This window comes from Drosophila navojoa, chromosome 4 (genome assembly GCF_054131105.1).
Source record: "Drosophila navojoa isolate 15081-1374.11 chromosome 4, UAZ_NAV_1.0, whole genome shotgun sequence".
NCBI classification, from domain to species: Eukaryota; Metazoa; Arthropoda; class Insecta; order Diptera; family Drosophilidae; genus Drosophila; species Drosophila navojoa.
The window spans coordinates 14,473,828-14,501,036 of NC_142892.1; the positions used below are offsets into that span (position 1 = coordinate 14,473,828).

The following is a 27,209-nucleotide window of genomic DNA, read 5'->3' on the forward strand; positions in this document are numbered from 1 at the left end:
AGGGACCGGCTTCACCTCTGACGGTGTCTCTTGATCTTTTTGGTATATCACATCATATGGGTAGTAGAGAAACGATGCAACGTCCTCAACTGTTACTCTTTGTGCTGTAAAGTCAGAGTAAACAGACTCATATGATTCGTTACTAGCCTTTTGCTTTATATCTTCCAAGGTTGAGCCGTTTTCTGTTGCTGAGAGGGACTTTACAAATTTGATCACCGGTGGCTGGGACTCAAATTCTCGTTGAAGTGCGTTGAGTCTTTGCACGGATTTTAATCGCGAGTGATTGTCAGGATCATGATCATCACGACGTTTAATAGTTACTCCTATTTTGGGTAAGGCTGGAATACCTAAGTCTTTGCCAAAGTTGTGTGTGCGCTCAACTGAATAAGAGATCGACGATCCTTTTTCTCCTTTCGAATTAGTATTACTGATGGTCGGTGTGTAACCGTCGGTGCCTGCATGTAACCACCAGTTCTTCATATGAGCGCCGATCGTGTGTGTGCTGGATTGTCTCAGATCAGGAACGCTTGTTTTGCTTTCATTTATTTTTAGTTTACTAGTTTTTGAACTAATTCTCATTAATTTGTTGTTTGACAACGAAGTTAGTGAAGTATTCACTGTGGCCCTTTTTTTTTTGGCGAACGCATTCAAATAGCCGAGTTCCCTATATTTATTTAGATTAGATCTCAAATTATTGAAAAAACTATCTTCCCTATCAATTTGTTCTCCAGCTCCAATAACATTTACAACTTTTGTATTTTCGACAACACGTAATCCTCCATTGCTAATTTTCAACTTTTTTTTCTTTTGTGAAGATGTTTCACTCATTGTGACATTTGATGTCTGATCCGTTGCTACATTTGTGTCCCTCGATAAGTCTTCACTAAACATCGGTGAATGTTCCCCAGATGGTACTTTTCTAGTGAAACTCTTTTTGTTATATGTTTGCTTTCTTAGCATATATTCGTTCGCTCGCTCATAATCTTCTAGGATATCAAGACTGTCATTGCTGAACATCTTCTGCCAGTCTCTTTTCTGCTCTCTTTTTCTCCTGTTTTCCAGAGTCTGTTGCTTGCTACTAGGTCTATATTTCTTAAAAGGACGATCACTGTTCTTGAAAAATGCATCAGACTGATAGATGGAGTGATCCCAGTCTATTGTGTCCAGCGTACTACCGACATCAACCACTACCACATTATTGTTTGACGTAGTCTTTTGCATTTTCTTAGGTCTATCAAGACTCTTCCTAAACTTTACATTCATAAATTTCTGATTCACACTCTTTCTTTGCGGAAGTACTGTGGTATCCTCAATGCAGGCTATTTTGGTATCCGTTTTCGGGTCCTTAGGTAAGTGATGGATTTTCTTAACTTTTGCATTTGGAATTTTTTGTTTCTCATCTTTTCGGTGTGTCTTTAAATCAATCCTCTTTTTACTAATATCCCTTTTCTTTTTCTTAGGTAAATTATGGATCTTCTTGTGTTTTACATCACTAATTTGTCGTTTGCCTTCGTTTCTGTGCACCTTTAAATCAATACCCTCTTTTTTATTATCCCTCTTCTTTTGAATCTTCAAATTTAGATTCCCAGCTTTTTTCTTTTTAGCTTTTTTTGTTTCCAGAACTTTTTTCTTTACTTTAATATCCTTTACTTCAGCCTTCAGCTTTTTCAATTCATTTGTTTCCGGACGTTTCTTCAGAACTATTCCCTGTACTATCTGGCCGCTTTCCCTTTTCTTAGGTACATTATACAGCTCCCTATATGGTAGACTCTTTATCGGTTCTTTTGTTTCAGGAATTTTTCGATTTAAATGCAATTTCTTTTTCTTGATATCTCTCTTAAGTTGATTATATGTATGATATATATTCAGAATATTTGCATCACCAATCCCTTTTTTCCGTTTCTTTGCTTGAGGTATTTTTTCCCCTACGCCAATGCCCCGTACCATATCAGATCTTATCCTTCTTTCAGGTACAGAATATATATTCACTACTTGTGTCTCCGGAATTTGGTTGTTTCCACCAATAACCTCTTTTATGTCATCCTTATTTTGTCTCTTTCCTTTTCTCTTTCTCGCTGCAACAATATTTCCTTCTAAGACATTTATTTTCTTGTTCTTTTGTATTTCTAATAAATTTGCATTACGATCTATTAAATTCTTTTTCATACTATGTTTCTTCAATGGATGAGCTCTGATCCCATGCGCATTCTTTGGTTCCAGACTTTTAAACATGAGATCAATGGATTTTGTCAACCACTCGATGGAGGACAATGAAATTGCGTTATTTTTAGTTTCATATCTCTTAGGTTGAACTGGAGTTTTGTAATACTGAACGATATTCAATTTAGGCACATTGTTTGGCTTTCTCTGCAAATTAGGTGGTACCTTGTATGGAAACTTTTTTGAATGGGCTGCTGGACCATACAGAACGGCGTGGCTGCTGGCTTCACTTGATACTTTCTTCATTTTAGGCTTGCGCACAGTAGCAGACGTAAATCTGTCATCGGTCAATTTACCCAGGCCTTTGCAGTTATACAGTATATTAAAAAAATTTCCTTTGTTACGTCCAGTCTCCGAAACTGTTCCCTTGAACCAGTTTTCCAATTCGATGGCGGAGTACAGCAATGGAACCTTTGGATACATGGCCAGTGGCTGATGAGCTGGACTATTAGCTCCATGTCTCTGGGCTGTTGGCCAAGCGAGTGACCTGCTATCAGTTCTCTCGATCTTGGTCAATAGCCCCGAGACTGTTTTCGGCTTCTGATTACCATTCAAAATTTCCGAGGACATCGCTTATCAATATTCGCAATAACTACCATAGAAGACAAACCTAACTGATTTAGAGGATTTTTTCTCATTTTATACATTGTTTGCTAAATAAAAATGTAGAAAAGTATGCCAGATTTTTGATGCTTTTTTATTCTCATACACGAAAAGAGTATATTGATTTTGCGCAACTTCTGAAGGTTATTGAATGCATTATAGCTGGAGATTTGTGTTTCAAAAGAAACAGTATTCTAAGAGAAGCTCTTATTGATCGTTTTAAGCAGAATCAAAAACAATATTTATTATTAATTATAATTGTTATTTATAATAGATATGAAAGCTGATCTCAGACGCATTTCATTTTTGTTAATATTTCAAATAAAGAAACACGTTTTCTTGTTTTGTTTTGTTTATATTTATATATGGCAAATTTAACAAATTTTATATTTTTTAAAAATATACATAGATACAGCTAAAAAACAGCTCACTGCGGACTGCAATTCTGCTCACATTTTTTCTTCTTTTCGTTTATTATTATTATCAATTAAAATAGCTAATAAAATTATGCAAATACATACGTATATATATACATATACATATACATATATAAATATATAGACACATATATAACAGCATATGTATAGAAACATGTATAAATAAATAAATATGCATATGTATTTATTTATACACACACATACATATGTTTATTTATATATTTTAAATATTTCATATAGTTTAGGCTTAAACATTACATACAATCACACGCACTTAGTTTATATACTAGAAAAAACACATTTTCAATCATATTATTTTTTTAGGTTTTTTTTTTATATATGTATATTATCATTCATTTGTTGTGCAAATTAAATAAACTAATTTCATGTTATGCTTAAAATGTTTTTAGTTTCTCTTTTATTTAGCTGCGCATTGGAGAAGTTACAAGTTTCATATTGTTTGCATGTGTGTGTGTGTGTGTGTGTGGGATGAATTCGCGCGCTCTTGAAGGTATGCATATAGTATTATTTATATTAGTATTATCATTATTATTATTATAAATCAATAACTAGTCTGAAGACCTTGTGACTAGACGGTTCTCTTTTTTTTTTTTTTAATTTTTAATTTATATATTTGATGTTTAATGGCTAATCTAATATGTATATGCATTTAGTAAATGTTTCTCAACAGACATACACACACACATATATAGTACATATATCTGTGTGTATATGTGCCATGTAACATGCATAGAGTTTCGTTTAACACAAGCACAAACACACAAAACGACAATAAACAACATACAACATATATAGTATAAGCCAAAATAGTATTCTTTAAATGATGTGTGTGTGTGTGTGTTGTTGAGTGTATATGTGTATGTGTGTGTGTAATTTAAACCTTAGACATTCGTTTCCTGCTCGCACTGTTCCTGAGTAACTTTCTCCCCCGCCCCTCCCAAAATTATATACGACCTTTGAACGCTCATCCCAATTATACAATACTCTCACGATCCCGAGCCGTCGAGGTGGCAGTCACGCCCTGCACACTGCTGGGCAGGATGCCTACGCGTCGCAACGTGGAGTCGCCACTGCGCATGCCGTTGCCCTTGAACAGGTTGACCACCCAGTTGCTGACTTTGCTGCTGCCACCGCCGCGTGTGCCACGCTGATTGCTGCCTGGCAGCAATGCCAGGCTACCATCGCCGCCCGCTTGGTCTTGGCGTCCATCAATGTCAGCGGCATAGCTGACACTGTTGCCATGTCCCGGCACGCCGGGCTCCATGTGCTCCAGCGACCGCCAGCGCTTGGAGGTCGCCATCAGCTCCTCGGGCGGCGCGGTTAGGGAAGCCTGTCGCTGCAGCAGCGGCGACTGCATGTCCTCCTCGATGCTCATGCCACCGTTGCAGTTGTTGTTCAGATGCTTGGCGCAGCTGCTGGCGGAGACGTTGCTGCTGCGCCGCCTGCTGCTCTCGCCGGCGGGCACAATGCTGGGCTGGGCGTTGGCAAAGCTGCTCGAGTAGCGCAGCATGGGCAGCTGCCCGTTGTCGTGACGCATGAGCAGGCCCCGCTCATCGTCGTAGCTATCATTGGCGTCCACCGGATTGGCCGACATATTATCATCCGTTTCATCCTCGACCGCCGCATCGCCATTGGGATTGCCGCTGATCAGCGAGACGCCCGTGTCCAGGGAGCGTGAGTTGTTCTTGGACAGCTTCGAGGGCGGCAGCTTGCCGCGTTCGTGTCGCTTGCGCGGCAGCTGCATCGGCATGGGATCCAGCGAGCGTGACTCCCGCAGCAGCAGCTCCGCAATATTGTGATGCGCCACAGCTGCTGGCAGCGCCTGATCCTCGGGCAATGCATTGATGATGCGATGTGGCCGCACCATGGCCAACGGCTTGTGCAGCGCATTTGGCTGGCGCACTAGGCCAGCGGCACTGATGCCGCCGTTCGACTCCAGTTCGCCATCGAGCATGGCGGCTTCGTTAGTATCACAGTTCGTTTCATTTGTATCGGAATGATTCAGCGTGCTGAGCGAGGCCTGCGCGGACTCCAGCAGCGCGCCGCCAACAAAATGGCCGCCCAGTCCATTCACGGGTCGTTCCCGTTCCCGTTCACGTTCCCGTTCCCGCTCCCGTTCTCGTTCCCGCTCTCGATCCCTCTTCGATGCCAGACGCGGTGACTCACGCGCCACCTGATAGACAGAGCCCTGCAGACTGTAGGTGGACTCCACATCCGTTGGACGTGGCACGCTGCTCTGTCGCCGCGATCCAGTGCCACAATTGTGCATGGCCAGCAAACTGGGCTGCCTGGAGTCCGGATTCAGCTTGGGACTCTTCCTGGGCCGGCTGAACAGCGGCGGCGGCATATCCGTCATATCCACCACCTTCTTCTGTATGGCCTTCTCGTTGGCGCCCACCAGCCACCAGGTGACCACCTCGCCCTTGCCCTTCATGCTGACTAGCCCTCGCTTCTCGGTTATGTAGCCGCCACCCAGTTTGTCCAGTGCCAGCTTACACTTATTGGATATGTGTATCTTAAGCGCCTCGCCGTTGCTCTCCATGCGCGAGGCCGTGTTCACAGTGTCCCCGAAGAGACAATATCTGGGCATGGTGAGACCCACGACGCCAGCCACCACCGGACCCGTGTGCATGCCGATGCGCAGCTTCAGCGTCTCGTTGGGTCTGTGGGCAATGCGATGCTGTTTGACTGCATGCAGCAACTCCAGCGCCATGGACGCAATTTCACCCGCGTGCCGATCCCCGTTCTTAATGGGCAGACCAGAGACCTGCAAAGAACAGACACAATTAGTTTCTATACCAATTCGGCAATAGAGCTAGACAGAGCCCACTTACCACCATGTAGGCATCGCCTATGGTCTCCACCTTGTAGACATCATAGCCGCGTATGATGCGATCGAACACCGTGTAGAGATCATTCAAAAAGTTTACCACCTGCAACGGTGTACTCTCCGCGCTGAGAGCTGTGAAGCCCACAATGTCGCTGAAGTAGATGGTGACCTGGTGAAGAGATAAATGATTCACTATGATTGGCATCCAATGGAATAGCATTTGAAGTGGGGCCTACCTGATCGTAGGAAACCGGCTCTACGCCCTGACCCATGGTCAGTTTCTCGGCCACCGATTGCGGCAGCATGCGATGCAGCAGATCCTCCGTCTTCATTTTCTCCTCGCACAGCAAACGCGTGCGCTCCGTAACAATTTCCTCCAAGTTGTTGGCATACTTCTCCATCATTTCCATCATTTGATCCATGATGTTTTTGGTTTTTCCACCTCGCATCTTCTTCAACCGATTGCTGGAAACGGTAAATACGTTAAATTATTATGAATGAATCATAACTATGTTCAGTTTACTCACCGTATGGCACTGAACTCGGGTCGGTCGTCGGGATTCTCGGCCCAGCAGTCCTTAATGCAGGCCAGCACATAATCCGGACAGGACTCTGCCTCTATAATGGACTCGACTTCGGGACGAAATGGCTCTGAGCCTTTGAGTGGCTGCTGCTTAACTAAGTCCACAATTTGCTTTGGTTCAAAGTTGGTTTGTCCAAATGGACCCTTACGACTAAATATTTCGTACATTATGATGGCAAACGCGTAAACATCGCCCTTCTGGCTGCCGTGCAAATGATGATTGCGCAACAGCTCCGGGGCGCGCCAGAGTTGATCTGCACGGGAGGAGAGAAATTCGAATAGACATATCATTTAGCATATACATATATCATAGGATTTAAGACCTACTTCTGTAATGCTGATGCTCGCCAATGGACTCGCTCTCGGCGCATTGGCGCAGCTCATGCAGTCCAAAGTCCGTGACCTGCAGCATCCAGCGCGAGGTGACGACACAATTCGAGGATTTGAGATTGCCATGATAGATTAGCTGTGAACTGTGTATATACAGCATGCCCTGCAAGGATATGGAACAGATGCTTAACTCAAGAGCTCGATCATATTATATATGTATGTAGCTCCCACCTTGATAAGGTCATTGATGAGCGAGGCTATGAATAGATCATCCAGCTTGATGTCCTCGTTCTCAATGATGTCGTACAGGCTGCCCTTGGCGCAGTAATCCGTGACTAGCAAAATTCGTGTGGGCTCCACACAGGCGCCGATGAAACTATTGATATTATCGTGGCGCAGCTCACGCAGCAGACGCATCTCCTTCATGATCTCGCGTGAGATGTCGCGCTTGCGCGGAAACTTTAGCTCCTTGATGCGCACAACGGCGCCGCGCAGACGCGCCGTCGAGGTAACAAACTGATGGGACCAACGGGAGCCAAAGCTCTGAGCGCTCATCAAACTGACCTGCAGAGGAAACATCGTTTTAGTACAATCTATTCCATCAGTCAATGGTCCGCTCGCTTACCTTGCTGGGCGATGAGACGATCTCATTGCCCGAATAGTCCTTGATCTCGCATATGTCTATCTTCCAGAGCAGACCCTCGATTTCCAGCTCAATCTTCCACTTGCGATAGATGCTCATGGTAACCACACCGGAGCAAAACAGCAGAACGCCCAGCACCACCGCCGCCACAGTGGACGTGTAGTGGGTGTCGTCCTTCTTGCACAGCTCATTGGCAAAGCCGCACATCGGCTCATCGGTGGGCTTTTCGCCGCCCGATGGCCAATCGATGGAACCGTTTATCAGTTTATATTCCTGCAATCAGCGATCAATCGAGAGTGGGTCAGTTCAGTGAGACTCTCGCTTAGATGCGGGCTTTTAGAGCAAACTCAAAGTAATGCAAACTAAAAAAGAGAAGACGACTCACTCACTGGAAGTTCTTCGCCTTGATGGAAATACGCCACCGGCACCATATGGTAATTGCAGCGTATGTTCTCCGATATGTTCCATTTGTGGGGCTTGTACGCCAGCACCGAGAAATTGCCCTCCGAGTCGCCATACTGATCGATTTTGATCGTTGAGCCGGTGACACCTATTTGGGGCAGAAGAATGCCAATGATCAGATCTCTAATATTCGATAGCCTTAGTCAGTGGAACACTCACTCATATAAGTACGATTTTTGATGATGGTATCGATGACACGCGTTCCATTGCTGGCCACCTCAGAGATGACCTCATCGGTGAGCACGCGCTCCTCCATGCGCAGCATTTTGTCCAGAGCCCAGGCATAGAGCTTAACCGAATCATACAGATAGGCCGCATAGATCGATATGAACTGCAATTGAATAGATTTTATAGATCCAGTTTCTCTCTCTCTCTCTCTCTTTCTCTCTCTGACTTTTCCCTTACCTTGCTAAACTTGCTTTGCGAGAAGAGCTGCGGCACCGTAAAATTAAAGGGCGGCATCGAGCTGTAATTGCGCACCTGCTCCGTAAATTTCTCATAGCCCTTCGTGGGTGGCGTGGAGGCCACGACGAGCAAGCTGCGCGCCAGCTGATTGAAGTTCTCGGTGCTCTTGCAGTTGGTCATGCGATTGATTTGATCCACCTTGCGCAAATACTTTTGTGCCTCACTGTAAATGGAACAATTCGACTTTAAAATCAAGTATACAGATATATGGATATAGTCTTTACTAACCGCTCCGAGTAGACCATCATGTCCACAAAGATAACCATATACTCGCCACGTGCAAACAGCCCCGCCGTATCCATCGAGCTCATGAAATCAATCAAACTATTCGCCGAGCCGAGAAACACATAGATGCGCGTGCGATTCATCGTATTTTGCACGACCTTGAAAACGATAGAAATATACACATATTAATATCTGTTCAACTATATGTATATGTAGCCTTTAAGCAACACCTACCTGATACCAATAGCCCGAGCGGCAACAGGAAAGCATCTGCTCACAGCATTTGGCGCGATCGTCGATGAACGATTGCTTGTGATTGATGGTCATGTTCCTCTTGGAGGCCTGATCCTTCAGGAGATCAGCGACGGTGCCCCACACCTCCTCGTACAGTATGGAGAACTTGTTCCAGGCATAATAGCGCAGCAATGCAATTACCGACTTAACGACCTGTAACACGAATGACAACAATGTTATTGGATTACTTTTAGGAACGTGGCCCGGCATTGCCTTCAGAAGCCACCCACAATGCAATTGATGTGTGATTTGTGAGCTGTCAAGGCCAAGGCAATATATTTTATACAACTCAGTGGCAGCATGCCAAGGGCTTCAACACCTGTTGCAGGTGGGCGACACACGTGCCATCTGGGCCACTGACACCTCCCATCTCCCATCCCAATCCCCGTTCACACTCACCTGCGTATCGGGCGGTTCGGTGCGTGCAAATGTTGGTATCGAGGATGCACGGTTCTCTGCGCATTTCTATTAGAAATGTTCGTGGGGCGGACGGGAACAGACGACGGTTGCAAGAGAGTTAGAGGAAGAGTAAAAGAAATGCATTTAATTTGATACAACAAACTGACAGCGAGCGTGTTTCGACATGCCCACAACTGGCACAAGACGCAAGCTAAACATATATACTCTATATAAGAACATACATAGGATATCATTGGAATGTTGCGACTCTGCGAGACAATTGCTTCCACATAGCACGGACCCTCCGGCCCGAATATGGTCGCAATGCCATCGCATATCATCTCGGTGATGGCCTTCGTTGCCAGCACCGTATCACCCTTGGTATCATTCCAGCGCAGCGCTAACGTAACATTTGGCAGCAAATTTGGATCTCTGTTGATCTAGAAAAGTAAACAGAAAAGAAGAATTCAGTACCTAAACATAATAATTAACAGTGTGTTAACAGCACAACCTTAATATTATTTATAGACTACATTTAAATTTGATATAAATTAGATATTTATTAATTACTATCCAAAATCAAATCTGTATTCTTTTGAGAATCAACTAGAAGAGCATTGCTAAACAGTTAGCTACTTTTAAATGCAACCAGAAATAAAACCATGTTAAGTATTACGAATAATCCGTGCTGTAGCTACTGATTGCCCAGTTACTTTTACAATTCTTGTCTGGCCTTGGATTATATCTGCTTATGATATTTATATGTATGTGTGTGTGTGTTTGTGTTTGTGTGTGTAACTTACCTCATCCAGTGCCATTGTCAGTGCACCGGATATGGCCAAGCCCTGGCGGTCCTTGAGCTCGCCAGTGAGAGCCGTCAGATAGCCAACAGTGAGGATGGTATGATTGCTACAGTCGCGTACTGCCACCGAGAGCAATAGTAGTAAATTGAAGGGCCAACGCGTCATGGCCCCTTAGGCCGGGGCCGTTCAGCGCGACGCCTATGGGTGCTAACAGATTTACACGCTGCAAATATACCAAAGGAAAACAAAAAGAAAAGAAATGACATTAGGTCAATATGCTAAAACGAGTAGAATATGAAAGGGAAAGTTGGGTAGTCCACTTGAGTATGTTAAGGAATAGTTGATAGTTTATAATGGAATAGTAATGCTAATGTAAGTAAAGTAATACTAATAAAGGATTCTGGAGACTTGGACTTATTATAAACATTATTGACCAAGTTCAACTCGCAGCAGGAGTCAAGATCAAGCTGTGCTAATCATAAAAAAGTCAAGCAAACAGCTAGCTTCATAATTTGATTTTTCCTCTTTTTTTTGCTGTTGAATAAAATAGATTGATGTTCCATTATGAACATCTAAGAATATATGTATATAAATTGCTACAGGGTATCCATTCATGTTTGTTAAAGTCAAACAGACACACTCTATCTCTGTCTGTCCCTCTCTCGCCCCCCTTGGTGTCATCTTCTTTCACTGCCCCAAGCAGTGGTGTAAAAAGTGAAAAGTAACGAAATTCTATTGGATTGCCGGCAGTACGGCAGAGAGTGCAATATCCGGGCTACTTAGTCCAGCTAGTTGACTGTCAAATGTCAAAAGTTACACACACACACACACACATAGACACACACACACGCACCCACTCAGAGTGCGAGTAAGATACATGGAATGTCAAGTTAAATTTCACTTTTGTTTCATTGCCAGCATTCCTACTTTGTTTTATTTTTCGCTCTCTCTTCTTCTTCATCCTCTTGTTTTGCTTTGAATCAGTTTATGCATCTTTCTGCGCTTATCGTAGAAGCACGTTTGTATGCGTGCGTGTTCATCAGCATAAGCAGATTCGTATATGCCTGGAGCTACTTTGCATTCGATATATAAGAAGGACGATGTTCTGTTTCCTGTTTCCAGCTTCCACTTCTCCGCCTCCCCCTGTCCACCCTGTGCCAACAGAGGCACGCGTCACTTTCTCGTGCATTGTTTGCTATTGCATTGCATTAATTATGCATGAGCCGATTTTCTCATTATATAATATTGACAGTGACATTATGTTTCATTCGGACTCTGTCAACAGTCGCCCTTTCGCATGTGTTAAATGCATTGAATATGTTAAGCAATCACCTGCAGTTCTTTTCTCCCACATTATGTAGTCATACTAACTAAATTTGTCCGTTATATTTATCAGTCAAATTCAATTTAATTGTTTATTTTCCTCATTTCGCTTCTCCCCTCTTTTCATGTAAACTTACTTTTGAATAAAATCGTTTCAGACTCATTTCAGGAATCGCAATCATGTTTTTTTGCACTCATTTAATTATATGTAGCATAGTTGTTTCTATGTAGGTAGGACTGCACTGGATAATTGGATTTCTGGGAAACGCAGTTTGAAATGAGATTGAAAGATAACAAAAACTGATTCCAAAAGCCATCGTGCTAAAGCATTGTCAATGGGCTGAGGGCATAAAAGTAACCTTTATTCTATGATTATCTGCAAAATAGGGTATTCAGAGAGAGTTTGCTTTAGTTTCTCACATCTCGACACTAAATCAGTCAATTTTTCGTTCCAAATTACATTTCGAAAGTCAGATTGATTCTTTTTTTTTTTGTACTCAGTTTCTCATTCAGTTTACTGTCCAGTCGCACACATCATGTTTTTTGTTTGTTAGAAATTCTTTTATTTTGTTGTTTTGCCTTCAAAATTTTTCGTTTCCGTTTCGACACTCCTCCGGCAAAAAGACACCCAAAATTCAATGTTTAGCTAAGCAAACCAACAAACTAGGAAGCTCGCTCTTGTAGTGCAGTGTTAAGAAGGTGACCTCTTATATATGAATTATGTGACTACACCCGTACGAAAGTTTGGGCCCAGCGCGCACGGTAATAATAATGCTGCCTCCATGATCCATCTTTAGATTGGCGATCATCTCTCATACTCCCATCTTTCGTTTCATTCATGGCCCAGATTTTAGCAATCTTTTCGAGCGCACCAAACCCACTTCAGAATGGCCATACATGAGCAGATCGATAACCTGAACATCTGGTGGTTTCCGCGCGACTTTTGTCAGTCCCGATTCGGAGAGTTTCAACAGAGTGGCACCAATTCGTGCACTCTGATATCGCTGATCCTGGCGGATAAGGTGGCCAAGGCGGAGAGGTTCTATCATCGTGTGGGCGAATTGCCACCTCGGGGCTGGGAGCTATTCGGGAATGCAATGAACGATGGCAACAGTGTCTATCACAATGTTATAACAGCCCATACGCCGTTATCGCGCAATATGAATCTTAATATACCAGACGCAATATCGGCGATACGTTCACAGCAAAAGATGAACTTCCGGCTGGAGGAGTGGTTCTACACGCATATGGAGGCCGATCCTACCAATCCCATGTATAATCGCAACGTTGCCATGCAGCTCTCTCGAATCTTTCAGATCACATTGCAGGTATTCCAGCAGGCGGGCGGCTCTAGTGGCCGAGAGATGCCCAGCAATCTGTTTGCCGCTATCATCGCGGATAGTCGCACGGTGATGATGACCTTTGATTTTCGCGCCTCAATAGTCGCTCTATTCGATTCTCATCAGCATGGCCGCGATGCTGGCGCTGTGTTCGCCCAATGTACCATACAAAATATGGACGATCTACTATTCTGGTTCATTAGTATGCTGCACAATGTCTACTCCAGCCGGCCCGCCCTCTTCGAGATCTCGTTCCTGAGCTCACAACCGGGCGTGGCTAAGCGCATACCACCTGCCATCAAGAAGATTGCGAATGAGATTAAAAAACCGACCAAGTCACACTAAACCGGGCAGAATCATATGTATCATGTATATATACATATATTTCTAAATTCATTTATATATACACACATATGATATTAGCATGGTTATATATCCAATTCACCTGCATCATGACTGAAGAGTTTGCCTAGTTTCCTGAAATCATTGGGTATTCAAGAGAAAAAGTTGAACTTTTAAGGCTCGAAAAAAATTAATCAAAAACAACTAAATTCCAAAACTTGAAGAAATAAATCTTATACACTAACCTCACAAAAAACAAGACACCAAAAAAAAAAAAAAAAAAACGTGTTTAGCATGTGTGTAAATGAAAAAAACTAGATCTATTGGAATTCCATATTATCTGAAAAGATACATATAGTTCTTAAGAGCTTCCTGCATATTGTGCTTAAATTATTTGCAGGAAAACCTAGATTTTCTAACGGAGCTTTGCTTGTTGCCTATCCTCCAACAAGAACAGCAATAACGAGCCGAGCAGGCATATTTACTAAGCGTGTCTTTTGTTGTGCTTTTGCTCGTCTGCTAATCAAAATGAGTTAAATAAACACATAACGTAACCTATTAAGAACTTGGTACGTGACAACAATTTAAATATTTTTATTGTAAACAGAGAGCGGAATGTGCGCCAAGACTGAGAGGCGAATAAAAGACCAATGGGCTAAAAATAGAATTCACATTTCAAAGAAAATATGAGAAAAACAAATCGAGCAAAACAAGAATCAAAAGAAACGAAGCAACTAAAAGTAAACTTTAAACGTAACGACGGCGACGGCGACGGCGGCTGCGGCTGCGACAACGGCAACGACGTGATAAAACGTTTAACGAAATCAAATACAAAAACAAATACAAATGCAAAAACAAATACAAATTCAAATGCAAATGCACACAGAGAGAGAGAGAGAGAGAGCGCGAGACAGACAAGAGAGTAAAAACGAACAGACCAAACCAGCAGACCATCGAGAGCAGGCAACTGGAAGTTGTGTAACCACGCCAACAATAACATCACGTAGTCGCAACGTGCAGCGACCGCTCTCCCAATGCAGCTCTCCCTCTGCCGCACTCTTTCACACACATACACACACACATACAGTCACACTCACACAGTTACGCTCGATGTTATGGTGCTCTTTCTTTGGCGCTCTCGCAGCGCAACAAGTTGCAAATGCAATAAGTCGCTCATTTCATATGGTTATTGTTGTTGCTGCTGTAGTGCTTGTACTTTAGTGTAGTTAAAGTTAAAGTTGTTGCTGCTGGCAGTCTAAAAATAAAGCTTGTACACTAAAAATAGACACGACGGCACGCCATTGGATAAACTAACACGACATTACATATTTTTACAAACAAACATGACAAACCTCACGAACAGACAGCCAGTCAAAGGAGAACTGGCGGGAAGGAGGTTGCGAGAGAGGGAGGGAGGGAGTTCGCTCTCACACACTTACACACACACTCACGGCAACACATGCACGAGCAAATGTACATGCAAATACAAATAGAAAAACCTGCGTGAGGCGACGAATACAACTGACTGCCGGGTTGTCAGTCTGATCTGTCTGTCATTCCATTAATATGCATACACACATACACACACAGGCATACATTCATATGTGTATGCATATGCCTTATATATGTATTTGTTTGCTTAAAAGCCCTATGGCAGATAAAGCTTTATATTTATAAGTTTAACATAGCGAAACAACTTCCGCATTCGAGCTCGTCATATCGAAATCGAACTTCAGATTAGCAGCATTAATCGATAGGCATAATTATGCATTATTTAATTATGATTATCGAGCGTTGATATAAAGAGCGATATATAAAGACTACATACACACATATCAGCTTTTTAATATATTCTTAATATTATATAATATTTCGTAATAAATTTATAATATTTACTACATCAACTCCTCCTCGAGAATGCTATAAAAGTTCATTGGCCTAGTGCCTATCTATTCCAAACATTACTTAATATGCTCACTGATTGAAAATTTTCTGGGTTTTATGTTGTTTACACGCCCCCACACACACACATACCCATAGTTTTTCTCCCTCGCACGCTCCCATTCAGTGGCGCGTTAAACAGGACAGGACTTTAGGCATCTCGTTCAATGCCATCAATCATCAACAAGTTTACGCCCACCACAAACAGCCACGCCCCAATGCCAGCGCCAGCTATTGAGCCTTGTCAACGTAAGGCGATGCCGACGCTCAAATGGCCAACAACCGCCGACCCTAAACGAGTAAAGGGTTCGAAGGCCATTTAGTTAATGCTTCCAAGTGTGTGTATGTGTGTGTGTGTGTGTGCGTGGCAAGTGTGGCGTGTGGCGTGTGGCAAGTGCGGCATTATTTGATAGGATTATGGGACTCCAGAGCGTGATTTGGATGACATTTGTTTATTGAAACGAGAGCAGCTGAGCAAAGTTCGAATGGTTTTAATTGACGCGATGAACTTTTCATAATCCAGGAGCAACTATCAAATGGCCAGGACAACGAGAGCGAACGTAAACACTTGCTCCTTGCAGAACTTAAGAGAATGCCGCAACGCTTGGCAGACCAGCTTGACAACATTCAAATCAAATTACAAGGCAAACGAACTGCTCAAGTGTTGCGAATGTGTCGCACTCCCTTTCGCTCCTCGCCCCCTCGTCGAAGGATGATGCCAAACAGAGCCTAGAGCAACCTGAATCTGACTCTGAACTCGACCCCCAACCAGTCCTCTTGGCCATGATGCAATCACCGCCTTGGGCCATTGGCCTCAGCTCGAACACATCATATACAAATGCTACCCACTCCATTTCATGCCCAATCCTATTTACATTTCCATTCGCATTCGCTACTTTAATTCCATTCCACATTTGCCCAATCTCCCGATGTCCCGTTCTCTGCCCAGACAATCACTTGATTAGAATACTGTTAACAGCGCCAGCAGCTGTAATAAGATTTCGCTTCGTTTTTGCCTCCCCCTCTGGCCCCTGACTCAATCAATTGTCGCCAAATCAAATGAAGACAACAACTAAATTAGATTGAATTAAATTATATCTATGTATTGTAGTGGGATATGTATATGTATATAATATATTTATTTTCGATTATTTACTATAACTCTTAGTATATTATTGGTAAATTTTTTTCTGTTCTTCAAAATATATTTAAATTTGTTTTCTGTACTAATGCTAAAAAGGAAATATCCACTTGCATGTTGTACAGATTTTGGTACATAAAATGTTAAATGGATTTACATGTATTTTTATTGGAAAACCAATTTTCTTTTTATTGTGTCAGTTGCACAACTCCAATCAGATGCTTAAAATACTTTGCTCAGCTAAGGAAATTCCGACAGCACAATGTCAAGCCTGATGGCGCTGCGAGTGGGTGTGGCAACAGGCAACAGGAGACGCAGCCACCAAAAAGAAAAAAACACACACACACACAAAATAATGAAAAAATTTCACTTTCAAACGAGTGACAACAATGTAGAAGATAGCGAAGACTCTCTGGCAACAGCAACTCCAGCTTCAACTTCAGCGCCTGATGATGATGAAGTTAATGATGATGATGATGGTGATGATGCTGTGCAACGAGCGACGCTTGTTGCAGCCTTAAATGGTGCTACATGACGACAATTGCAACGTTTTGGCATTTCAACTGCTGCTGCCACTGCCTAAGGCTGAACTAGAGAGTCATTCAAGTGATTCAAGTCATGCGGTTCATTCAGTTAAGAAGTCCATATCGAGCTGCCCAGCAGCAGCAGCAGCAGCGGCGCCTGTGTGAAAGTGAAGGGCGCTGAACTGAATGACAGACTGAATGAATTGAGTGACAGTCAAAGTCTGACTGCGCTGCATTTCAAATATTTATTTGAAAATCGAATTTGTGCAACATGCAACATGCAAAAACATTGGACTCAGCTGCGGCCGCTGCAGCAGCTGCTGCTGCTGCTGCTGTTGGTGTTGCCAAAAAAAACACAGGATTTTCTAAAAATAGATGCGATGGCTAAATACTTGAATCTGCACCACATGCGCGCAACGGCCGCCAAAAGGCAGGCAGCTGTGAGCCAGCCAGCCAGCCAGGCAGCATGTTGGCCAGGACTCTCAGTGCAAAGGGTTTTTGTGGTGCTCGCTGCTGCTAGCACAACAGATAGGAAATACAATTTCCGCTATTGGCCCAAAAGATCACCGCATACCAAACAGCACAGCAGCCAGAAATTCGTATTTTATCGAACGCTTCGACAAAAGAAATTCCTGTTCGCATTGAAGCTGCATGAAGAAGAGCCTGCGAAATGTTTGCCATAGAAAACTAAGGCGTAAAATAGAGTTTCACTTGACAATTCAAATGAGATAAAAACTAGATAAAAACTAGATATTTGGCAAGATAATAAAACAGAATTTAGTTTCAATTTTGCAATTTTCTAATTTAGTTTTGCTCGACTGGAATGCAAGGCGACAAAGGAGCTCAGCAAAGCGCCGCACGCCCCAAGTAACACATATTCGCATTTATATTACGTATACGCCGCATGGAACCAAGTTGAAAATTTTGTGCCTCGGTTTTGGAATGCTGCTGGCAGGTCACTCACATTGGCAACAGCAAAATGATAATAATAATAAAAGTAAACATATAACAAAACTCAAGCTACACTGAGCGAAAAGAAAAAAATTCAGTTTGGTGTCTTGACTTGATGAATAAATTAATTAGCACAAAAATGTACGTTTTTTCCTCTTGGCAATTATAAATTATGAGAGGCAACATATTCTCTTTATCCTTTTTAGCCATTTTAAAGAATTTGCGAACATGATTTATGCTCTGCTGCTTGAATAAACTATCCTGCTTTAAGTGGAGCGCAAAAAACTAGTATGTTTATTAATAGGTATATAAGACATATGTGCATATCGATATATGTACACACATATGTATGTATATGCATATATATAGTTGAACATTAGTAATATTCATAATACCAGTTAAACCACTTTGCGTGCAACGGCAGACAGTGCGGCAGCCAGACCAAAAGGCGAGACAACATGGCTTGATAAGCGGCAGGCAGAAGGGGCCGCAACCTGCCTGGGAACTTGTTAAGACCCATCAACGGGCAGCGCTGGCCAGCCAGCAGCCAGCCAGCAGCCACCCAGTCACCCAACTGGTAACCAAGGCAACCACCAGTTGGCACATTAAATAGAGGAGCATAGCTAAGCCACGCGACGCCTTGGCTGCCTCTCCTCTCGCATGACGAGCTCGCCAGACTGGCTGAGCTCACTCTGGCTGACTGGCTGACTGCCTGATTGGGCTTTGGCTCAGATGGCAGTCACAAGTGAAAGAGAAAACAAATCACATACACAAACAGCTGCAGCTAAAGTTGTTCTAATTGCCATTGATAATTTCAATTACAAGAATTATATATATATCTAATCCAAAAGGACATATCTAAGTGGAAGTTGAAGAGTTCTTGAGCATGGCAAATGTTTATTGAAAGAGTCACTCTAATTAATATATCCTGTATGTGAAGCTATTTAAGAAATGTTAAGTTTATTCCCAGATATCTATTCAAATTCAAGATACATTTTCAAGATTTTTAAATGATATTTCAACTGCCAAACTCTGCACAACTCTAACTCAATTTACCTATGCACACACTCCAAATCATATACCACTTTCGATTCGCATTAATCTCGAGCTTAATATCTATTATTCAGGGACTGGGGTCTTCGACTAAACTGCTTTCGAATTACTAGTGATTTGTCTTTAATTGAGTCTGGCCCTGCAGCACTTTGCAAAATAACTTTTAGTTAAGAGATCCGATGCAGCGACTAGTTAAGTTGAGTTGATCTACAGTTCGTGAAATACAACTTTTGGCCCAAGATCTTCATTCAGCTGAGCTCCGTTGCGTAGTGGCCCAAGGCCATTTAAAAATACATTCAGCTAAAAATAACAATTTTTTTACTTTATTTTATTTTTATTTTTTTATTTTTTTTTGTGATATAAACAGCCATCGGGGCCTGGAGATTAAGGCAGAGCGATATGCAAAGAGCGACCAGCCAAACGATCGACGAGCGTTCGACCGACTTGTTCTCGCGACCGTTCGCCGGGTGGTTCGGTAAGTTTTTTTTTTTATATATATATATTTTTCGGAATTGATTATTTCGTTTTGCATCTTTTGATTGAATTTGTTTCAGTTCGTATCGCATGAAATCAGGCGACAAACAAGTAAGAATGCTCTAGAGCGGAGTGTTCGACGCGCTGATACCCTGAATCCTGAGCCGAGCTGAAGGTCTGACATATATTTAGATATATGTATATATATATGGTTAATAGAGAGAAAAACCGATAAACTGGAGGACTTAAAGTGGGCAAGGACAAACTAGTATATACTCCGATTTCTCTGCCAAGCAGCAGTTCCACATATGTTTTGCAAAAAACAGATCAGTTCAAGATCTTGAGTCCCATTAAACTTTTCATGCCTTAAAGACTTGAACCCCTTTCACAACATTCCTTAATAACAAACCGTATATACCCCCATAATCGAAGAGCACAGAAAAAGCGAGAGCTTGAATTAAAATTCACTTTGAAATTTTAATTAATAATTCGAGTGGTCATACATGTGTTTTATTAATGAGCCTATCCGGTGGGGCTATAAATAGAAATCGAATTCGTATGAATGTCAAGCGCCAAAGCATCAAAACAAAGCAAAATACATAGCTTGGTTCGCTTTGGGTGTCGGCCTTATCATTATCAACGCTACGTATCCGCAGTTAACAGTTCCGTTATTTTTAACGTAAATATACCTATATACAATCTAAAAAAAATATTTTTCACAGTATTTTATTTATTTTTATAAATAGTGCACGCAATACGAGCCAATTAAAGCCGCAAGTTTTTCTTACATCCCTCTCTCTCTCTCTCTCTCCTACTCTATCTTCCCCTCTCTCTCTCTCTATCGTTGTGCCTTGCTCATTTATTGCAGTTCGCATAAATAAACATGGCCATAATGCATTTGGCTGTAGCCAAAATGTTCTGCGGTGCTATCAGTCAGCACATCATTATTTGAGTGGGCGCCAGCTAAGCTGAGCTGCTCGACTAGCACTTACCCTATAATGTAAATGCAGATTCCAATGAGCGTTAGCTAGCTTAAGCTGCTCGACGAGCGGTTGCCCTTTACATCTGCCACACATAATTAAAATGATACATAAATAATAATTAAAATCTATATTCAGCTGCTCATTTTTGTATACCTCATCAAATACCCCTTGTTAGCCCCATTTGTTTTTTTTTATAGCCACGCAGGGTGCACTAAAATCGTTGGCAATAAATAAAAATTTATGGTTTAATGGCCAACGCACATGGTATTAAACAACAGCAACTCAACAAGTTGCAAAAAACAACAAAAAATGGGTTGGAACTCATGTGATATATGTACATATATGCGTGTATATATAAATGGGATCGACTAAATGACATGACATGACAGTTCCCCTTGCCAAAAGCTGCTATGTCAGAGTGATGTTAATCAATTACAAACAGTTGGAAAAGAGCTAAAGATAAGTCTGTTAAAAGATATAGAATTTGGTTAAATATTCCGGAGCAAAGAAAAGTTAAAAAATACATAAATAATTTACCTTAAATCCCATTGTAATATAAGAGTTTTATGAGAGATTGGATGAGTAGAGAATAGTCTCTGTAGAGCTGACTTTTCGATACATCTATGCCTATATAAGGCATAACTGTAAATCAGCTTTACATCACTTCTATATTAACAACTCTCCACTTAAATACCCGTTCCAATCTCAAACCCAAGCCAGCTTTCGCAAATGTAAATTCCCCTTATCTATTTCCAAGAAATCAATTCAACAAAAAGTAAATTTAAATTGCTTTTTTTATGCACTCCAAAATTTATTGAATATATCGAGTCTTATGCTGTCTCTGCGTCAAGTTGGAAATCCCTAAATGGAGAGGCAGCTCCATGAATTTGCCATTCTTGTTGTAATTTATGGCCTGTTCGAATTTTGTTAAGCCACAAAAAAACAGTAAATAAACAAATTGCCTATGGCCTGTTGGAGCAGAGAACTAAGCTAGATTAGGCATTCGCAATTGAAAACACATAATAGAATAAGTAAACAAACAAATGAACAAATTATCAATTATAAAGTAATCCAACTTAATATTAATTAATTTCTGCAAGCAACAAGCACTGTTCTCTGCTCACCTTTTACTGCTAGATATCAAGGTATTTGATATCCAATTAGTGCAGAAAATCTAGCTAGAAAGATCTTTGACAACAGCAAAGAAACTCATCCATTGATTTTATGTGAAATGTTTTGTCAAAAACTGAATGTTGATGATGTCGAACTGCTGCTGGAGCACTCAACAGTGAAAAAGATGCATGTAGATGAAGTGAAAGGGGAGGGGAAAGCCGATTGAGACCTCGCCTTAAAGGTCAAGGTGTGTCAAGGGAACAGCACTTGATATGGTGCGGTGCACACGCCCATCGTCTCGCTCTGACATTGATTGTTCCTAATTGGAAATGTGAAAAATGTGCTACGCCTGAAGGATATGGGACGAATGGTGGCAATGGCAGTGGGAGTGCTAAGGACCATAAAATAATTGCGCACAATGCGCCAGCCAAGTGTTCGCACAAAAAACGGGTTAATTGCTCTCGTCGTAAGTTGGCGGCTTTTGTCTATTTATTTAGTTATTAAATAATAAGACGCAAATTAGTGCAATTTGTTTGCTCAGCACGCGGGAGGTTGGGATCAAACTGATTGGCCACTACGCTCTGGCGCTCTCTACGCATAAACTTAATTAACCCCCCACGTTGATTCAGTTAAAATGTGCAAAAGCGACGCACACACCAAAAAGAAAACACAAGAAAAAAAACATAGCTAACATATTAAATGTTGCTTCAGTGAAAAAAAAAAGAATGTATTAGTCACTGTCTGTCCACGCGACGACTAAATTCATTCTTTTTTTTCCACTGAATACCCTGTAGCAGCTCAATGGACTATAGAAATCGGAATTGGGCATTTGAGGAATTTATATTTAATCCCTATTGAAATCAGTTCATGGCAGGAATACCGTGAAATTTAAGGGATATACATATAATTACAGCCTATGTGCTAGCACATTTCATTTCATTTGTATTATTAATCTTAGCTTGAAGGTATTTATAGACAGCAAAAGATTTCTTAGAATCAAATACCTTAAAGTTGATGTAGTGAAAATTTATTGGAAAATGTCTTAAATATGTATATATATTTTGTTTTTTATTGATAACATAGAAATTAAAATTTATATATATTTAATAATTTTCTCTATGCTGGGAATTTAAAAAAATACCTAAAGATCATATATATTTTTCTGAAAATAATGATTCTGGAATTAGTAACCAGAAGTAATGCGAAATAGATCTCATTACAAAGAATATTTTAGCATATACACATTTTATTTTATATAAAAATCATTCTCAAATATTTTCTATATTCAGTCCAAGTTACGCATAGGGTATTTCTCAGCTTCCACTATGCCACTTGGATTCGTTTCTTCCTTTTTTTTAGAAAGCGAAAAAGCATTAATTAAAAGGCCTCGACGTTTACCATAAGCACTTACAGGGGGGTTCACCCATAAAAAGAATATAACGAAACCCAAAAGATGAGCTCGAAACGTGCTCAGCCAACGAGGCGGCTAACAGAGTCCGCAGAGCAATTCAACTAGCCGAAAAGCCGCTCAAAGCAGCCACAACAAATAACTAAAAACACAAAAACCAGAATAAAAAAAACTCTTGGCATTTCATGATAAATGATTGTTTTTATTGTTTGCCCACCTGCAAAAAAGACTTGCGCTTTCGATATACATATAAAGTTATATATATGTATATATAACGAGATTCCTGATAAACCAATCAATGCACACGGCTTTAAGGCTTAGATTTCATAGCGTTGATTTCCATTTCATTTGCGGCCAATCAACAAATTATTTGCTGGCTTATGGCGACTATCAAAAAACAATTGAGCTTTTAATGGAATTTTAAATGAACTGTGAATATTTAAATATATATGAATATGTATTATTCTTATTTATAGTAGCTGGCAATAATTAAAATTGATGCTTACGATGAATTTATGATTTATATTCATATATATAGAAATTCCAGCCCTTACAGGGTATTTTTCAGTCGCCTCTCCCACCACATCCGCCACAATTCAATTTCACTTTCAATCAACTGCCGTTACGGGGTTAACACAATTCATAGCCCCTGGTCATAGACTGATTCTGTATGGATTTATTTGGACAGCATGTGGAAGTCAATTGACCGCGCGCTTGACCGTCCGCCGGGCATTCAAAACATAAGCAAAACGTAACATGAGCCATGGGGCCATTAACCGCAAATCTATCAAGTTTTGATAGCCGCAAGCTGGCCAATACAATGGAAACACTTCAAGAGCCGCTTATTAGCACACCTAATTATTAATTTGGCTCTAACAGTCATTGTGTCTCATTATTCACGCTGAACAGAAAAAAAATCAGACGAGTCATGAAATGCGGAAATGTTGCTGAAGAGAAATACCCTAAAGAAGATAGAATACCACAGATGAATATATATTATATAAAAATACTATTTTATATATTTGTGAGAATAGTTTAATGATTTATGATATATTAGAATACTTTATAAATATTCAATTTAACAAATACATTTCTTATATCATTAAAATTACCTTGGCAAGGGTATACGAAATTGTATGTTAACCAGAATTTGTTAAACAACAATTAAACGTCAAATTTTGGCACTTGAAGAGATCTTGCGAGTGTTACCAGCTCTTATAAATGGCATTTTCAAGTGATTATATTATTAAACGAGCACAAGCAACTGTACATAATATATATACAGATGTATGTATGTATATTATATATGATTGTTATATTGTTTGTCGACACGAATCGATTTGGTTATCTTCAGGCAGTTATCAAGTGTTTGACATTGTTTTTTTCTCTTTTTTTTTCGTTTCTGTTTTTGTTATTGTTGGTTTTTTATTCATATGTTAAGTTGTTGTTGCTGCTGTTATTATTTTCGAATTCATATCGATGGCATTTTAATTGCACACCAAAAGGCGTCAGCTCTCACACCAGAGACGCGCATGATGTACAACTTGGCGCCACATCATCAATCAAAAACGCCAACAAAAAAAACCTTAGCTGCCGGATAATTCCAATAGCTTAACGGTTCTTGGGTTTCATGCTGTGCTAACGAAAACTTTTGGGCCAAAAACTGAGCCCATTATCAATTAGAAACTCAATTGGCTGGAGTTAATGAGACCCACCAAATGATTAATATTTAATATGAGAAAGAACTTGACATGATTTATTTTATGAATATTATTATTTACATTGAAGCTATCATTAATTATTATAATGCATGCTCTAAAAGAATTGTAATATTTAATTTTATTTCATTGTCATTGTCATAGACATTACATTTGACTATTAATAGTATTATTTTAGGCATTTCATCTTCCATTTTTAAGGCATTGAGTCGAATAGCTGAGATGTATTTCTTTGGTTACTTAAGAGCGTTGATTTCCACTAGTCATCAACGTGCATCATGCCTGAATGATTTGGTTTCGCATCCTTTGTTTATTCTACACTCAAGGTGAATATTTTATGTGAGCAACATTGGCCCAAAATGACAAATTCAATGGCAGATTAAGCCTTGTTATTTACAGTTAATACAAAAAGTGATTAGTTTTCGTTTGCCAAAGGCTTTCACGCACAATCATTGTAATTATTTGAATAAGGTAATATAATCAGCAGGGCTTAGTTAGAGCTGCCTGCTTATGTAATTTATCATGCATAGAAGAGGAATTGGATTAACTAACAAAAATAATAAAATATTTTGTTCTGTTATATCATGGGATTATTTATTTTCTGCTGTATTTCTAATCCATTATTTATCATATTAATAGCAACTGGCTGATGACAATCGATTTGAATGTCGTGTGATTTATCTCAGTTGTGGAGTAACGTGTTGGTCTATTTTTAATAAAGGCAAACAGCACGAGCAATAACAAACGACAAGGCGCACCAAATTTATTGTTTATACAAATGTTATCTTTAAATTATCATTAATTTATCATGCAAAATACAAAATTGCGGTTTCCATGTCCAGAGGTGTATGTCTAAGTGTGTGTGTGTGTGTGTGTGTGGTTGTCTCTATAAATAATATATACTATATATGAGTCGACTAGAATACTCGTTCTGTTGGAAATGTGTGAATTAGTGCTGTCGTCAGCTTCTCAGTTCAATTGTACGTAGTATACAACTAACCCTCTACCTCTCTCCCTCTCCGTCTCTCTCTCTCATTCTCTTTCTCTGCCTCACCCTCACTCTTTCACTCTGTGTGCAGTTCTGATCTTGATCTTTCATTAACACCAAGATCAAGAGAGAGCTAGAGAGGAATGCCAAGTGTATACGCCGCTTTATCTACTTCCTGCATCTTGGAATTTAATTGTGTTTAGTCTTTGCCTCTTTGCATCGTAATTAATAAACTTGGGCTAAGCAATTTTCACCGAACTCATTATACACTGCGTATGCGTAATATGTTTTCCATGCTCTCTCTCCATGTTGCACTCTAATTGCAGTTCAGCAGCTAGTTTCAAGTCATCGCAGCGTTTTGTTTGACTCGGCTCCTTGGCAAATTTCCCAAAAATGCAATTTCGAACTAAAGCTTGTTGCTTGGCAAACTGCCTGCGGCATAAAAACTAAAATCACAACGCTAAGATACACACACACACGCAAACGCACACACACCCATACTCATACTCATAAGTGCATGCATGTATGCACATACATAGATATCGTGCAGTAAAAGTCGAACGAGTTTTGTACTTTGCGCATTTTGCACGTGTCTTTCATTATATTACGTTTAAGTGCCCAAACAATTAGCACATGGGAAGCAAACGACAGAGCCTTCAGTTTCAGAGCAATTTAGAGGCTCTATATGGGGAGAGAAAGAGAGAGAGAGAGGGAAAGCGAGACAGAGACTCAGAGCCTACAAAAGCCAGCAGCCATTCTATGGCTGAAAAATAATAGCTCACTCTTGTTAACTAGATAACCTTTTGTTTCTCTTGTGTGAGATATAATGGAGTTTAGCTGATTATATTGAGATGTGTATCAGATGAGAGCATCCAATTTTGCATTCAGTTTATAGCATTACAATCTGTATTCACATAAGTGAATTTACTTGAAGGAATGTGTGTATATGCAAAAAGGAGAATAGAGCTGGAACACCTCTAAAAGTGCAGAGCTATAGCCTTAGCAGGCAGAATCTCTGTAAAAGTCAAATAAGTTTAGATTTTTGACATCACTATAAAGCCAGACTATCTGCTCTTTGATAGGTCTTTAGGCTGTATGGAAAGAAGTGTACACTTCCTTTGGCTTAGTCGATAAGATATAAGAGATTAACCTTTGCTGATTAGATTTACATAATACATTAATGTAGAATATTTGACATATATAAAATATCGAATATCCTATACTATATAGATTTCAAAATAATCAACAATTAAAATTTACTTTATAAAAAATTTACTTTATAAAATCAGTTTGGCAATTTTTCCGGAAAACCCATCAATCCATTATACCCAAAAGAATCTGTAATAGTAATAAATTTGTCCCTTAAATTCCCATACAAAGTCCATTAATAGATTATATCTCCTTCAATTTCCAGGCTCATCCAATTACCCCAAAGTCTATTTAAAATTCATTTTAAAAAGTAAAATATTTAACTGTTCTGTTTAAAGTGTTTAAGCACTTAAGCTCGCTCTGCTCAAACGGTTTGTTAACATTTTGAGTCATCGACAATTAAAAAATAATTAATAATAAACAGAATTTACATTTTCATCGGATTT

General features: G+C 40.4%; 2 protein-coding genes across 3 annotated transcripts in view; one reads left to right on the forward strand and one right to left on the reverse strand.

Annotated features, from left to right (window-relative positions):
• Window positions 1-3,612: 3,612 nt before the first annotated feature.
• LOC108650827 (receptor-type guanylate cyclase Gyc76C) overlaps window positions 3,613-27,209 on the reverse strand; it is a 37,427-nt gene continuing 13,830 nt past the window's right edge. For both annotated transcript variants that reach the window (XM_018100119.3, XM_018100120.3), the window contains 15 exons: window positions 10,316-10,538; window positions 9,755-9,952; window positions 9,513-9,578; window positions 9,054-9,266; window positions 8,823-8,977; window positions 8,535-8,757; window positions 8,289-8,460; window positions 8,057-8,217; window positions 7,650-7,940; window positions 7,256-7,588; window positions 7,022-7,187; window positions 6,639-6,948; window positions 6,348-6,576; window positions 6,116-6,280; window positions 3,613-6,048 (listed from right to left, as the gene is read on the reverse strand). In XM_018100119.3, coding sequence (XP_017955608.1) covers window positions 4,255-6,048; window positions 6,116-6,280; window positions 6,348-6,576; window positions 6,639-6,948; window positions 7,022-7,187; window positions 7,256-7,588; window positions 7,650-7,940; window positions 8,057-8,217; window positions 8,289-8,460; window positions 8,535-8,757; window positions 8,823-8,977; window positions 9,054-9,266; window positions 9,513-9,578; window positions 9,755-9,952; window positions 10,316-10,480 — 4,641 coding nt within the window. In that variant the 5' untranslated portion in view covers window positions 10,481-10,538 and the 3' untranslated portion in view covers window positions 3,613-4,254. The remainder of the gene's footprint in view (window positions 6,049-6,115; window positions 6,281-6,347; window positions 6,577-6,638; window positions 6,949-7,021; window positions 7,188-7,255; window positions 7,589-7,649; window positions 7,941-8,056; window positions 8,218-8,288; window positions 8,461-8,534; window positions 8,758-8,822; window positions 8,978-9,053; window positions 9,267-9,512; window positions 9,579-9,754; window positions 9,953-10,315; window positions 10,539-27,209) is intronic.
• On the forward strand, window positions 12,107-13,581 carry LOC108650836 (uncharacterized). The gene is made up of 2 exons (XM_018100136.3): window positions 12,107-12,400; window positions 12,486-13,581. Exon 2 carries the CDS (start codon window positions 12,526-12,528, stop codon window positions 13,321-13,323), a length of 798 nt encoding a protein of 265 aa, XP_017955625.1. The 5' UTR covers window positions 12,107-12,400; window positions 12,486-12,525; the 3' UTR covers window positions 13,324-13,581.